Source organism: Hipposideros armiger, unplaced genomic scaffold (genome assembly GCF_001890085.2).
Source record: "Hipposideros armiger isolate ML-2016 unplaced genomic scaffold, ASM189008v1 scaffold_1214, whole genome shotgun sequence".
In the NCBI taxonomy this organism is placed as follows: domain Eukaryota; kingdom Metazoa; phylum Chordata; class Mammalia; order Chiroptera; family Hipposideridae; genus Hipposideros; species Hipposideros armiger.
The window spans coordinates 201,986-216,932 of NW_017732564.1; the positions used below are offsets into that span (position 1 = coordinate 201,986).

Genomic DNA, 14,947 nt, shown 5'->3' on the forward strand with positions numbered 1-14,947 from the left:
GGCACTGGTCATCCCTTAGGACCCAGGCAGTAAAACAGGAAAGGGACTTTGGGTGCCAAAGAAGGAAGTGGCTCCCACCTGCGACTGCCCAAACTGCTGAAAAATGACATGGAGGAAAGGAACAAAGTTGGGAGCTGAGGCAGGACGATGAAGCCTGAGAAAGAAGTGTTCTTACGGGGCATAGGATGGCTTACAGGTGCATGTGTGCATGTGTGTGTGCATGTGTGTGTGTGCGTGTGTGCATGCGTGTGCATGTTTGATATCCAGAGGACAGAAAAAGAGAAAGGACTGGTGTTTTCCATCCCTCTCTGCCTCAGGGACTGGACAGTCAGCATTACATAAATCTTGGTACTCCTCAACTGGGATTAAAAGCACAGATTTCACAGCTGACAAGTCCGGAGTTCTTGCTGGAGTTACCTAGCCTCTCTGTGGCATGGTTTATTTTAACCCCTCTCTAGTGGCGTTGTTGTGGAGAGTGAGTGATTGGCCCCATGTAAGTTAAGTGCTAGCTAACCATGCTAACTATGGTTAAAGCACGGTTAATGGTTAACTTGCTAAAGAAAGGGGTGCAAAGAGAAAACATAAAACAAGTTTACTTCTTTTCCCCAAATCAAAAGGGGCGGGGAAAATGCCCCATGAAGAGGGAATTCTGAGGGTCAGGGTCCCTGCTCTGTTCCCAATTCTGTCCTGACTCACTGTAGGACCTTGAGCAGGTCCCTTCACCTCCCAGGGCCTCTGTACCCTTTCCAGGGGAGGGCTTGGATTATAGTGTAGGGTTCCACCAGCTTCCCTGCTTTGTCATCTGTGCTCTTCATGATCCAGGGCCTGCCTCAAGCCACACCCAGCAAGGGCCCCTGGAGACAGGCCATGACCACTGTTCGTAGGCTTAGATGACCTCAGAGCCCCAGGCACTGGGTAAAAGGCCCAGCTGCATCCATAAAAGAAACCCTGAGACAGCGACAATGTACTTATTTATAACTATCAAAGTTCGGCAGGTCCTGGCTTCTCAGCTTTCCACATGCTGGACACCCAGAGCAACTATTCCAGTATTTTAAAAATCTTTAGAGATTTCCTGAGAAAGGGCAATTGAATTTTGCTATGTTCAAATTCACAGGTGTTGTCTTAACCTCTTCTCCACAGCTTCTGTCCATGTGAAACCCTTCCATTACTTTAGGCTGTTAATATTTATTAAAGCCAGGCTATTTGCTAGCAAATCCCAAATGTCTATTTTCACCCCAAACCTCTCTTTCAAATGTTAGACTCCTAGATGCAACTGCCTACGTGACATCTCCACTTGAGTGTTCTAGCAGACATCTCAAACTCGCCAGGTCCAAAACTAAGTACCTGACTTTCCATCCCCGTCACCCCACTGTTCTCATCGTCACCTAAAGCTCTCTCCATCTCAGTCAGTGGCAACTCTGTCCTTCCAGTTGATGATGCCAAAACCCTAGGAGTCACCCCCAATTCTTCCCTTTTTTTCAAACCCCACATCCAATCCCTCAGGAAATCTTGGTAGTTCTACCTTAAGAATACATCCAGGATCAGACCGCTTCTTCCAAGCCCCATTGCTGTCCCTGGAACAAGCCACAATCAACTTCACCTGGATGCCTGCAGTAGCCTCATGATAACTTTCCATGTTTCTCTCTTGTCTGGGCTCAGATTATAGGCAGATCATGGCAGCCTACTCACACCATCCCATAGCTCTGCCTTTTACTGAGAGGAATAGCTGAAGTCCTTAAGAAGCCAGCCTGCCTTGCATCTTCTGACTCTTTTTCCCTCTCTTGCCTCATCTCCTGCTATTTTGTCCCTGGCCCACACCACTTCTGCCACACTGGTCTAGTCCATGTTGGTCAAACATGCAAGGTGTACTCCCACCTTAGGATATTGGCCTCAGCAGGTCCTTCTGCCTGTAATGCTCTTACCTGGGATGCCCTAACTCCCTGTCTTCCTCCAAATCTTTGTTCACATTTTACGTTCTCAATTCTGCAGTCGGACTTTCTCCTGCCCACGCTTCACTCCCAATTCTGCCTTTATGGACATGCTTTTTTTCCCTGTGTTTCCATAATCACTATCTAATTTACTTTGTTTTCTTTATTGCACATCTTCTGCTTCTAGAAAGGAAGCTCCTAAAAAAGGGTAGGCATTTTTATCTCTTTCCTGGTGAATTCATTTTAAGCACCAAGAACAGTCCATGCCTACCACATAATAGGTGCTCAATAAGTACTTGTGAATACTTAGTTATTATCTCTCAGTTTCAGTAAGTCAGGAGTCCAGGCATGGCTTAGCTGAATCCCCTACTCAAGAGTCTCTCAAAGCTGAAATCAAGATGTCAGTGGGGTTACAACCTTATCTGAGGCCAATTCCAAGATTGGTTCCAAGATTGGCTTTCAAGATGGGCTGTTGTCAGAATTCAGATCCCTGCAATTGTAGGATTGAGATCCTCAGTTCTAAGGGGCTGCCTGTTGTTCCCAGCCACATGACCCTCTTCACAACCTGAAAGTTTGCTTCTTCATATCCACAAAAGAGCATCTCTCTGGCTTCAAATTGACCCTTAAGGTCAAGGACCTTTTTCTAACGGGTTCGTCTGATGAGGTCAATCTCAAGGACGGGCTCCCTTTTGATTAACTCAAAATCAACTGATTAAAGAACTTAATTGTATCTGCAAAGTCCCTTTACCTTTGCCATATAAGGTAACTTACTCATGGGAATGACTTTCCCATAACATTTACAAGTTCTACCCACACTCAAGGGGATGGGATTATGTAGGATATGTACTCCAGGGGTGGGAACCTTTGAAGCCTTCTTAGAATTCTGCCTACTACAATATTTTAAATGATCTTAAGAACATAGCAAGCTTTACCTTTTTTAAATGTCCAATCCATTGATTTAAAATTAATCCTGCGTATCTATAGAAAGAGTCTACCTATCAACTTCTTTTATTTTTGCACATCTCCCTTCACTATGTCATATTCAGCTTCGTTATTAGTATAAATAGTCCTGTGTTGCACCTGCATAGCATTTATCAGAGCAGTTCAATAAAAATAATACTAAAGGTCAACAACAATTCATGTGAAAGAAATGGAAGAGAAACACCCAAGGACAATGCCAGAGTTATCTATTAGTGTCAGTCCCCCTTCTGTTCTTAGTCCTGCTGGAAATCCCTAAAGCAACTCAAAGGCAACTGAGAAGATGAAGGAAACACAAGGTCCTGAGCAAACCCACCAGCTGGATCATGACTCCAGAAAAATCTAAGGATGTCTTAGCAGCAGCAGAGAGTGTGTTTAAGCATCTCAGCCTAGCTCAGTAAACATTAGATAAAAGGGTGGCTGATCCTATTGACCTCTACAATATTTTTCCTGCTTTGTAACATAACAGATTTTATGCATTTCCTACCAGTTATTATTTAGATGTTTATTGGATTTGTCAGATATCAGAAATTTATTTTTCCAACCTCCTGTATGTCTTACTAAACTCGCTCATAGTTGTAAGGATTGTCGGTGATAGAGAATAACATGGTGTCTCTGGGCCGAGACACTTGCTTCTCAAAGTGTAGGCCAGGACCAGCACCTAGGAGCTTGCCAGACGTGCAGAACCTTAGGCTGCTCCAGAACCATCTACTTAATTAGAATCTGCATTTTAAAAAGATTCCTCAGGTCATCGTACGCACATGTTTGAGAAGAGCCAGTCGCCTCCCCCAAACAGGGCCACAAAGGTGCTTGGGTGTAGGTTCCAGGGTTTGGTCTTGGCTTGGGGGACAGAGGCACTGAGTGGGGGACCCAGAGAATATTAGATTTCCAAAGACTAACTGCTCGTGTTGCCAAATGCACAAGACCCTGAGGGTAGAGCTGACCATTAGCTCAATCCTTCAAATGAGAGGCTTGCCAAACAAACTGCTATTCTGTGGTCAGCACACATACCCTTTCCCTGGAGGTGAGCCGACACTGGAAGAAGTCACATTATTGTCTATAGATTAACTATGAAGTTCAGAGCCAGGGGGGCCAGTTTAAAGATTTTAATGGCTAGAGTCCCAGTGGCCTTAAGCATTGTTCCCTTCCCCTCTCTCCACTCCCCACAGAGAGGGGTGTACCAGAAGCTTCGTGTTTAGGAATTAGAGCCCAGTTTGTCAGGAGGGTGATGAGGACAGGCAATGGGTCCTTGTGGCCCCCTTTCCCTACTTATCATGTCGCCCCTGCCACCTTGGTTAGTGCGTTCTTTCCTAAATGCACTGATGCCATTGAATCGCATGCAATTTTCTTTAACATTAGAATTTCGAGCCCTACTTTTTAGAATTACTTAGCATACTCTTCACTTAATACCATTCAATATATGTTAGTTTCACTGATTCAGTCCTCCGGAAGTGACCTCACTCCAAAGCTGCTGGAGGGAGGGCTTCTTCACTGTCTGTCCATCTACTGACTGCCCAAGTATATACATTTTAGGTTTGGTTGAAATTCTTTTTGTGTGACAGTTTTTCTTTAGGCTATTTGCCGACTATGAGATAGATCCACCCCGGCTTGACTACACACAGATGCTGCTCTGTTTCGCTTGCCACCCGGACCCTGTGGAGGGCGTCTACAGGGCCTTCAGTGTGGCCACTGGGACTCATATCTTCCAACCAATTGAAGCTCCTACTCTTACTGCAGAAGAGGTAATTGTGTTCCAGAAATGGACTAGCACTGGGGTCTGGAGGGGAAGGCCAGAAAAGCCTAAACTTCTAACAACAGAATCTCTGTTCTTTTTGTCTCCATGTTTTCCTGGGTACCTAACTATGTTCTGTATATATTAGGTCTTCAATAAAACCTTACTCAATTAGATTAAGAACTGGGGAACTGCTATCAAAAAAATGCTTTTATAATAAAATCAAAATTTGCTCAAATTTTCTTGATGGCATCAAAGTTTGCTCTGTAACGGGCAGACTTTATTTTCCATGAAGTGCTAAGTGCTGACCCTGATAAATGAGAAAGGACTGGGTATCCACCCAAGGTATTTGTCACACTTGGTGGAAATTCTGAATAATACAAGTTCAGGCCTCAGACACATCCCACATATATGTGACACTGATAGTGTTTCAGGCCAAATCCCAGTCACTGAAAGCCACAGCCACTTTGTGTCACCTACATCCAAGAACAAAGAAGCTTAATGAATATCTAATAAAACCTCCCATTCCCCTTAGATTTACTTCTAAGGGGTTAGCATTCCCTGGCCTTTTTAGGTGGAAAAGCCTCAGAACAGGGTACTAGCTGATACACTTATGAGGTGCCCGTTAGCATGACTTCTTAGTCTTGCCCTGACCTTTTGGAGACGAGGCTGTGGCCCTCATGATGGAATGCCTTTTTCTGTTCTTCCTTCGTGGACTCAGAGAGCAGAAGGATGCTGTCAGTCCAAACTCCGCGGACCTCCTAGCCACACTTTTTTTCTTTTCACATGTTTGTCAAAATAGAGTATGCTGGGTTCTCTCAGGGAAAGAAATAGGGAGGTCCTGTGACAGCTTTCACATCTGGGAAGAAATGGACTTTTAGACACAACCCTACATTTTGGCCCTGAGCAGGTGAACACGAGGATGTCCTCCTCCTTACATCAGGGCCAGAGTGACACCAGGCAGATGCCTAGTAGGCTGACAACTCGGGGCTCTTCAACCCGATGTGTTATAGACACCGTTTCAGCAGTGACAGAAAGTTCAGCAAGGCGTGCTTATTTCCATTCAAGAATGCGGTCTTCTTAGACAGTGGAAGGCCAACTTCAATTTTCCCAGACAAATAAGGAGTTGGCATGGTGTGCCTTCCCTGGGACTGCATTTGCCACTTTCCCAGGGATGTTACTGCACCTCCACCTGCACCACCATCACCACCACCCTATAGGCTGGGCCTCTATAACAAAGCTCTGGCGTGGATTATAGCCTGCCATGAGGTCTCAATCAAATGTCTGTCCTCCGTAAGACCTTCCCCGACCTGGGATGGTGTCGGGACTCCCTGCTTTGTGTGCCCATAGCTTGCTGTGCTCGCCCCTTCACAATGCTCCTCATAGGTTACTTCTTCAAGGTCAGCTTCCTTTCTGAGCTCTGAGAACCCTGTGGGCAGGGAAGGGCCACCTGTCTTGTTCTGCCTTCCTGAACCTGCCACACCCCTGAACCTGAATTACTGGCACAGAGCTCAGTACATAGATATTTCATTGAGTAGTGTAATCAATCAATTAATTAATTAGCTTTGCAAATCAGACTCTCTGCAGAGCTCTGCAAGGGATACAGAAACCAAATTTGCTTCCCTGAAGGGACTCCATCTAATTTCCCCTGTCCATGCAGAAAAAAATGACACGGTGGTATCCCAGACATGGAAGGAACACAGAAGAAAGGGGATACTTACATGGGGCCTTACCATTCAAAAGAGGGTTTATGCCTTCTTTTCTCCCACCTCCCTATCTTGGCTGTTGCTATTTCCTCCATCTGCAGAACCCCTCATCTTATCTCAAAGGGTCTGAGGCCTCCCCAATATCCCAGGCCTATTGAGCTGCCAGATCATTCATGAAGCTTCCTCTGACACCCAAGAGCAGCACTGAGCACTCTCTCAGCTTTGCCCCCTTTATGTTCAGATCCTCTCTGGCAAGGCTGAGCACCATTGCATGCATGTATGCATTAATTCAACAAATGTTTGTCCAGCACCTCCGTGTGCTGGGAACAACCCTTGACCTGGGGATAAAATAGGTAAAATATAGACTACATCAGATGGTAATAAGTGCTATCTGAAAAAAGAATGTAGCGAGTCTCCAAGGTAGAGTGGAGGACAGCAGACATTTCAGGCAGAGGCAATAACAGGATCCAGGAGGCTACAATGAGCCAGAAAAACCAGGGAAGAGGAAGCATGTGCTAGAACTGTTGCCACAGCAACAGACAGCTGCCTCCGTGGGTAGCAGCCGAGACAGCTATCGCAGGGCCCTTCATCCCTCCTGTCCCTGAATCACTCATTCAGAGTAAGCTAGTGCCCCCACCCAGGAAGCAGCTCCCCACGACTGCTTCTTTCAAGAGCTCTTAAAGGCCAAGGACACTTCACCAGAACTGATCCACAAACACTGCACAACAGAGTGAAACCAGGGTGAGGGGCAGGTGATGGAAAGCATGTGTCACATACCATGTGCATAGGCCTGTTGCTGGCTTGGAGGGAACCCTGGGAGCTTTGACACCCCGGATCCACCCACCTCACCCTTTGTCCTGCCATCCTGCCTCCAATTATGCCACTCTGTTTCTGTGCCCTTTTCCAACTGTGTTCTAGTTTCCTGGGCAACTTCATCCCAGGAAGCCATAATGAGCCTGCTCAGAAATAAACACCTCCAAAAGCTGCATATTCACTCCCAAGACACGGAATCAGATCTCTGCTTTTGCTTTCTGCATAAACAACTGGAAATCTCCCTGCTATTTTGTTGTTTCTTACTCTATTTCTGAGACTCATGCTGTTCTCCTCAGTGTGGTGCAGACCTGTTTAAATCCACTTCTTGGGTAATTTAAAAAATGTTCAAGAGCAAAGCATTCATGAGTATGCACTAGACCCAGTGAAACTTTAAATAAGTTGACATTTGGGGAAACAGTTCATTCTGGCCTGTGTGGTGTGGTATGATGTTAGAATTCAGTACGTTGTGAGCTTGAATCTCTCACATTTGGAAAGTCTTGCTGAAGTATCTTGGCAGAGCATTTTGAGGTCCTGGAGTTTGAAAGCCTTGAATTTTCATCCCATTTTGTTCTTTGACACTTTGTCCACATTAGTCCCGTTCCCGACCTGTTCTGCCTCCTAGATGTGGGACTGACCTGATTCAATGTAGAAATGCATGGTCAGGCACCATTCAGGGGACAATTTGTTGGGAGCCCTTGAGGGCTGCCTCTGAGAGTTAGCTGAGCGTAACCTAATGTTTGCCAGTGTCACACTCTGTACCACTGCTTAGTGGATGATGTGACTCACACAGTTTTGATGTCACTCATAATTGCTCATTCAGAAGCACTGGCTTTTCTGCAAACTTTCTGCAAACTGTCATCCCTGGTTTCGATCACGCACCTACATTCTAAATCATGGTCTTTCCACGAAGTCTGTTGGAGAGAGTCCCCTTCTACTGCACACCCTGCAGCCCCGCCAGGATGCTAAGCAGGCTCCTTCAGTCCCAGTTCCAGCCTTGCTCCCTCTCTCCCCTCCCACTGAACCACTAATTCTATTCTGTCCCAACCCCCTAGAGAGCAAAAGTTTAAAAAGCATCCTGTGACATGAATTAGTTAAGGATTCTTCAGTAAGATTTCAAATGTTTAAATTGTTACCTTTTAGCTAAACTTTAAAAATACATTTATCCGATGATGATTATGTCAGGCCTTTGACAAGTTAGTCCCTCTCTAATGATGGAAATAGCGCAGAGAGACCAGGTTCCTTCTCTCTTTAATTTTGGTACTGCCTGCTTATCTAACCTGACTAGTCATTTGTTCACCCGCAGGTTCTGTCTTTATCGTGTTCTCACAGCACATATGCTACACTCTGAATATAAATTCATTCATTCTCCACTCACTCAGCACACTGTTTTACATCTCTACCATGTTCATTTCTCCATACTAAATGTTCTATTGCCCTGGGAAATTATTGATGGGTAGCCAATGTGATGATCCCCAAGCTTCCTAGGTAGAGAAAAAAAAGCTAGTCTCACATTTCTGCCATGTAGTGTTTCAATTGTTTAAAATGGAGAAGAGGCTAGATGGATAGATGGCTGGATAGATAGATAGATAGATAGATAGATAGATAGATAGATATAGACATATAGAGATATTCATACTTAATTCCAAAATATTTACCTAATAGAGCATTTTCTCTTCTTCTTCTCTCTTTCTTTCTCTCTCTCTCAAACACACACACACACACACACACACACACACACACATACACACACACACCTCTTTAAGGTTAGATTAAATTCCCAATTTACCAAAGGATATAGAAGCCCAACCCTCACAAAGCTAGAGGAAATGCCACCTGTCTTTATTACACTGCCTGCAGCCCCTACAAATTCCTTATAGAGACTTATGACTATTAGAGGCTTAATTTTGTGCTCCATCTTAACCTTATTAACATGGGACTTACATGACTATTTGGAAAGAACTTGCATGATCTATGTACTTAATGCCTCTCCTGAATTAAATATGTACAGACGTTGGCACCCTACTTTTTAAAAAAAGCCTAAATTAGTATTTTTCCTTCCTTGGGGGTAAAAGAGAATCAACACTCAGGTGTTCTGTGACATTGGGACAGTCAACATTCTGAAGATGCTCATTTTTCTATGGCAGATCACCAAACATCAGTGACCTCATCATCAGAAACACTCATTCACACACACTTATTACAATACAATAAATAAATGCAAATCTACTGTAGAGAATTTGGGAAATACAAAACAAAGTAAAAAAGAAATCACCTATTTTACTAACGAGGTAACCGCTGTTAACTCTTTAGTGTATCTGGGTTTTTTTTCACTAACAAGTATAGATATATAAGAAAATGAGGATCCTTGTTTATTACTTTGTGTTGTTTTCTTTTTGTACTTATCCTATTAGTGGTTTTTCATGTATTCTTTTTTTTTTTTAAGATTTTTGTTGGGGAATTGGGGGATGGGAATAGTGCTGGGGAATTGGGGAAAGGGGAACAGACAAGTTGCTGTCGTTTTGTTCTTCAGTCTAGTTGTGGAGGACGTTGCTTCACTGGCCCAAGTTGGCACCATCATTGCACTCTTCCCGGGAGAGGCAGATCAGTTGCCAGCTTCTGGATGGCCACTCACTGCGGCTGCTGGCCGCTCACACTGGCTGCTGGCTACACATGGTAGCCCATGGCAACCCACTGCAGCAGGGGTTGCAGCCTACACCGTCGCCGGTGACTCATGGCAGCCCAGCTCCAAGTTGAGCTGTTGTTTAGCATCTTAGCTGTAGAGGGCATTGTCACTCGCCCTCATATGTGGGATCCGAACTGGGGCCCTCTGGTGTCCCAAGACAGCTCTTAACCATTGCGCCACTCGGCCGGCCCTTTCATGTATTATTTTAAACCAAAAAATTAATGGCAACATAGTATTCTATAACAGAAATATACTATAATTTATGTCACTGTTCCCCCATTTTTAGAATCGTAGGTTTTCCACATTTTCTGTAAGTAATACTGAATGAACATTTACATACAAAAGTTTTTGTGCAAATGAATATTTCTTTAGAATCAATTCCTAGATCTATAGTTACTGAGTCAAAGTGTAGGAATATTTCTCAGGCTTTTGAGACATAAGAACTGACTTCAGAAACAATGTACTCATTACCATACTCAAAATGTCAGCGCCTGAATTAATGACTCTTGGCAACTTTCAAAGAGCGGTAGTAAGAATCCCAACCCAACATTTCTATATTCAATTTGTTTTCTATTTTCCCTTCTGAACATTGAGTCAGGTTTAACCTCCTATATCCAAACAAATGTTACCAAAGCACTTAGAATCTATTGTACACCTGAAACCTATGTAACTTTACTAACCATTGTCACCCCAATAAACTTTAATTAACAACAACAACAAAAAAGAATCTATCAAGCTTAAGAAACGAACTTGCCATAACCTCTTGTCTAAAGTCAACTTCTAAAGCAAATCTTGTTAAAAATTTACATCAATATGAAGAAATCTGACACCAGCTACACGAATTCTTTCCAGGGTCCTTTTACTGAGGAATACAATGTGTCTGACAGTAAGCCAAAGCATGTATAGAGATGAGTATGACACACCCCACACTAAGGGCTCTTTGTAAACTACCAACGGAATTGGTCTAGGATTTTGATGTGAATTCCAGTTCAGCAAGAATAGTCTTTACTAGACTTCGCTTAGCTAGTCTGTGGTAGGCACCATCATTCCACTGCATAAAAAGTGTGTGACAAAATTTGTGTTTTTTAAATGTCTCTATTACTGGGAAGACTTCAGTCTGACTTTCTATTCTTTTCATTTAATTGTGCAGACCTACTCCTTTATCAATATGAGTCCTATTGAGGAATATCCTGAACTTGAGGAACATTTTGTAAGCGAGGAAAGGGAATTAAGAGAAGAAAAGGTGGAAAAGGAAGAAGAAATTCCTAAAAATGCCAACACTGAAAAGATTGCCATGGAAACACTGTTCAAAGTGTTCCGAGGAGGAAACGAAGCACAGGACACTAACCGATTTGCCAGCCACCTAAAGATAGAGAACATTTATTCAGAGGTTGGTTAGATTATTTCATAAAAAGGGCAGCCTATACATAAGAAAAGTTGCCCCCAATTTTGAGCATATTTTCATCAAATTTCTTTATTAAGTAAAACCATTTTTTAACATCTGCAGGATTGTAAAGTTAATTAACTTCATGTTTTTTTCTCCTTTAAAGGACTTCACAAAAGTATTTCAGGACCTGGGTGCCAAGAACCTGGAGCCAGTTGAAGTTGCTGTTCTTTTGAAGCATCCTTTTATTCAAGACCTGATTTCAAGCTATCCAGACTACAAAATTCCTGTGAGTATTACCCAAAGGCATCCTAATTTGGCTAAACTCAGATTCAGAGCATGGTGGGACATTTCAAGTGTGGACTAGCAGAAAGGGGATGAAAGCTGGACTTAGTCAGAACAGGGTCTGGGGAAGCTAAGCTGGTAATAGCATCAGGCCAGACAGGCCAGTTCAAAACACCCAAGAGCAGCAAGGTCAGGGACACTAGCAATAGCTATCAGTACTAGGAATAGCACTCTCAGTACTATGGATAGTACCAGAAACACTAAGAATAGTACTCTCAATACTAAGGATAGTACTAGAAACATTAGGGATAGAACTCTCAGTACTATGGAGCTGCCTCATCAGGACTATGGGGCTACATTGGATCTACCACAGAAGGCTGGAGGTAGATGATAGTTAAAGCCAGGTGGATAGTAGTAATAGTGTTTTGGATCTTTCCAGCCAATATCCCTAGCCTATGATCAAAGAGTATGGAGAATAAGATCTCCCTTTGCCAAAGAGAACGAAGGAGACCATGACCCCCAGCCAAGAGCTGACGCCATCATGGCTCACATTGCCAATGCAGTGTGTGTGCTGTCGGTGCCTAGGAAAGATTGGGTGCCAGTCCATCAAGGAAACGGGGTTCAAGATGGGGAAACTGGAGACAAAACCCACAGAGAGGGAGAACCCAGCAGAGGGAGAAAGGGTGAAAAGAAGAGCTGCACCTCTGAGCTCACACAGTAACCAAGCACGTTTCAACCCCACCTGTTGCATGTGCCTCCACCACGGCAAGTCCCAGGTCTCCACCAGCAAGGGCCAAGGGAGGCAGAGGCTGACCCCTCTCAGGGCGGGCAAGTTGCTCTAAGCCTCTTACACACAAGTTCAACAGCATGAAGTCCCCCTGTGTGGCTCCTGCTGGTTGTTTATTGCACTAAAAAGTGTTTGCTGAGCTTAAGTTAAAAGCACTTTCATTCTAGTAAAATACAGGTGGGTGTAAAATACATTAATCCTGACTTCTCAGTGGTAACTGTCTATGCCCAGAAATGAGACTATCCAGACTTAAATATCTTTTTACCTAGATTTGTTTCCTCTAAATTGCTGATCCTTTTTGAATATGAATACCCAGCCTTGACTTTCTCTTGATCCTGGCTTTCTCTTGATCCTGGCTTTCTCATCTGTTAAATGGAGATAACAGCCATTTCTATTTAAAGGATTACGGTGAGGATTAAATGAGATTGTGCATCTAAAACACTTGACATGGTCTCTGACACATGGCAAGTACTACAGAAATGATGGCTGTTAGGATTACTATTCAATACCGAACACTTACTACTGAGGCCAGTAATATAAGGATCCATGGGAGACAGAATAATGAGTACAAAACTCAGTTGCTGCTCTCAAGCGACCCACTTCTGTTTCCAAGAAAATTTTTACATGCAGGAATTACAAGGAAATGATATAAGGTAAACCACTCAAATGCAATATTATGGGAATTCAAAAAATAGAACTTGTGTGTGTGTAGGGGAAGGGGGCATGGAGGTTGGGGGGGGAGGTAGAAGCTGAGTCTTTAAAGATGTCCAGGGTTTTGGAAAGTGGAGGGAGACTCGAGGATGTCTCCATGGATTTTGCTGTTGGATGGAAAGGAGGCAGCATCCTAGCTGAGAAGAGAGGCCTGGGCGAGGGTGTGGAGGCAGGACTGCATGGGAGCAGCTGGAGCCTGACCAGTTGAAGAGCAGTCTGTGGAGGGTTTAGTGACCCCATCAGATGGGTAAGATCAGGCCAGATTGTAAAGAACCCAGATGAACATCACACAGGGAAATTTGGATTTGATTTGAAAAGCAATGGAGAATGAATGGGCTCTTGAGCAGGGACATGAAATGGCATTAATGTCTTCATCCCTAAGTGTTTCTTTGTCTCTTAGCCATATCATGTAATTATGTCCCTGCATTTAACAGGGGTCTCATTTTAAAATTATTTGTGTCTATTTAAATAGGTATGAATTATTTGGAAACACGGTTGGCAGTTATTCCAAGCTCTTGTATTCATACATTCCACAAACACTTAATGTTTGCATTGAAACTAGTATGTTACCTGTCTCTTTTCAGCATTGTATATTTCATACTTTCATTAATAAAGACCAACTGTTTTCCCCACTTGGAATGAGGAGGGCATAAGTCATGTCAACCCTAGAATTACTGGTGACAGAGCACATCAGAACTAGACAAAGGGGTTGAGAGAGGCAGGTGAGTCAGTGTCACATGCAGGATGGGGGAGAGTCGCCAAGTGTGGGGATCTGCCCCCCGATTTCTTTCCTCTTGGCAAACGTCATTCTGTATAAGGCAGGTTCCAGAGGCCCATCACTTTAGACTGCATTTCATCCTACACATTCTGTTCCACGTTTCAGGAAACAGTCCTCTTATTTTTGAACCACTAAAATAATTTTCAGAATCCCTTGGAATTATAGATAATAGTATTTATCTTGTATTGACAAGAACAAGTAGGTGCATAAAATGATACCACAATTATTTCCTCCCCTAATGGGAGAAAAACTGCCTACATAGTCAGCACAATTTGGGATCATCCTTACTCTGGCCAGTTAAATATGATGAACTTGCAGAGACGATTCTACTGGTCCTTTTCCTGAGAAAAGAAAACAACCAACAGATGACTGCCTTTGAGAGCCAGCCTCCTGAAAAGGTGTTCCAACTCCCCAGGAAATCTCTTTTTAATTTGAGCACTTTCCTCATTTTGGAAGGACTTTCATCAACTTGCAGGGCATTTCAACTGAAGTCCTACTGTCATTTGAGACAGCACCTCTTTGTGCAGGACTGTCTCCAGTGTGGCAGGACAGCTAACATTTTGGGCTCTACCTACTGTATTCCAAGAGCACCTTGATATATTGACCACCAAAACTACCTCTGCACATTTCCCAATCCTCCTTGGTGCTCAGGACTCCTTTGGCTGAGAGCCATCCAGCTGGAGGATGTAGGACCTCCAGTGAACCAGCTTCACAGGACCAAGGTGGCCCGACACTCTACAAGCAGAAAAGGAGTTAGTCTGTCTGCCAGCTAATCATCCTGTTCTGTGTCGATCCTGCATTCCCAGAGTGCTTCTGCACAGTCAGCTTCTTTAACTCATGCTCTCCTCATCCTTCACTTCTCATCCCTGCCCCTCCATGAAGGAATCTACTGAAAGGACAGTGGACCACTGTAATCGGGATTCATTCATATGATTGTGAATCAAGGAGAGTCGAGCCTACGACTTGAAAAGCCTTAATTCTGGTATTTCAAAATGAAAGAGGTTCCCTTTCCAGTAAGGTGCTCTATTCTCATTTTCACTAAGCAAAAAAGAAGAGAAAGGAGAAAGGAGAAAGGAGAAAGGGAAGGGAAGACAGAGAAAGAGAGAAAGAGAGGAGAGGGAGGGAGGGAGAGAGAGAGAGAGAGAGAGAGAGAGAGAGAGAG

At 43.7% G+C, this 14,947-nt stretch overlaps 1 protein-coding gene across 1 annotated transcript in view; it reads left to right on the forward strand.

Annotated features, from left to right (window-relative positions):
* SPEF2 (sperm flagellar and cilia associated 2) overlaps window positions 1-14,947 on the forward strand; it is a 164,861-nt gene that overhangs the window by 146,668 nt on the left and 3,246 nt on the right. The window contains exons 34-36 of the mRNA XM_019632971.1: window positions 4,469-4,648; window positions 10,991-11,230; window positions 11,391-11,513. Of these exons, the coding sequence (XP_019488516.1) occupies window positions 4,469-4,648; window positions 10,991-11,230; window positions 11,391-11,513 (543 nt within the window). The remainder of the gene's footprint in view (window positions 1-4,468; window positions 4,649-10,990; window positions 11,231-11,390; window positions 11,514-14,947) is intronic.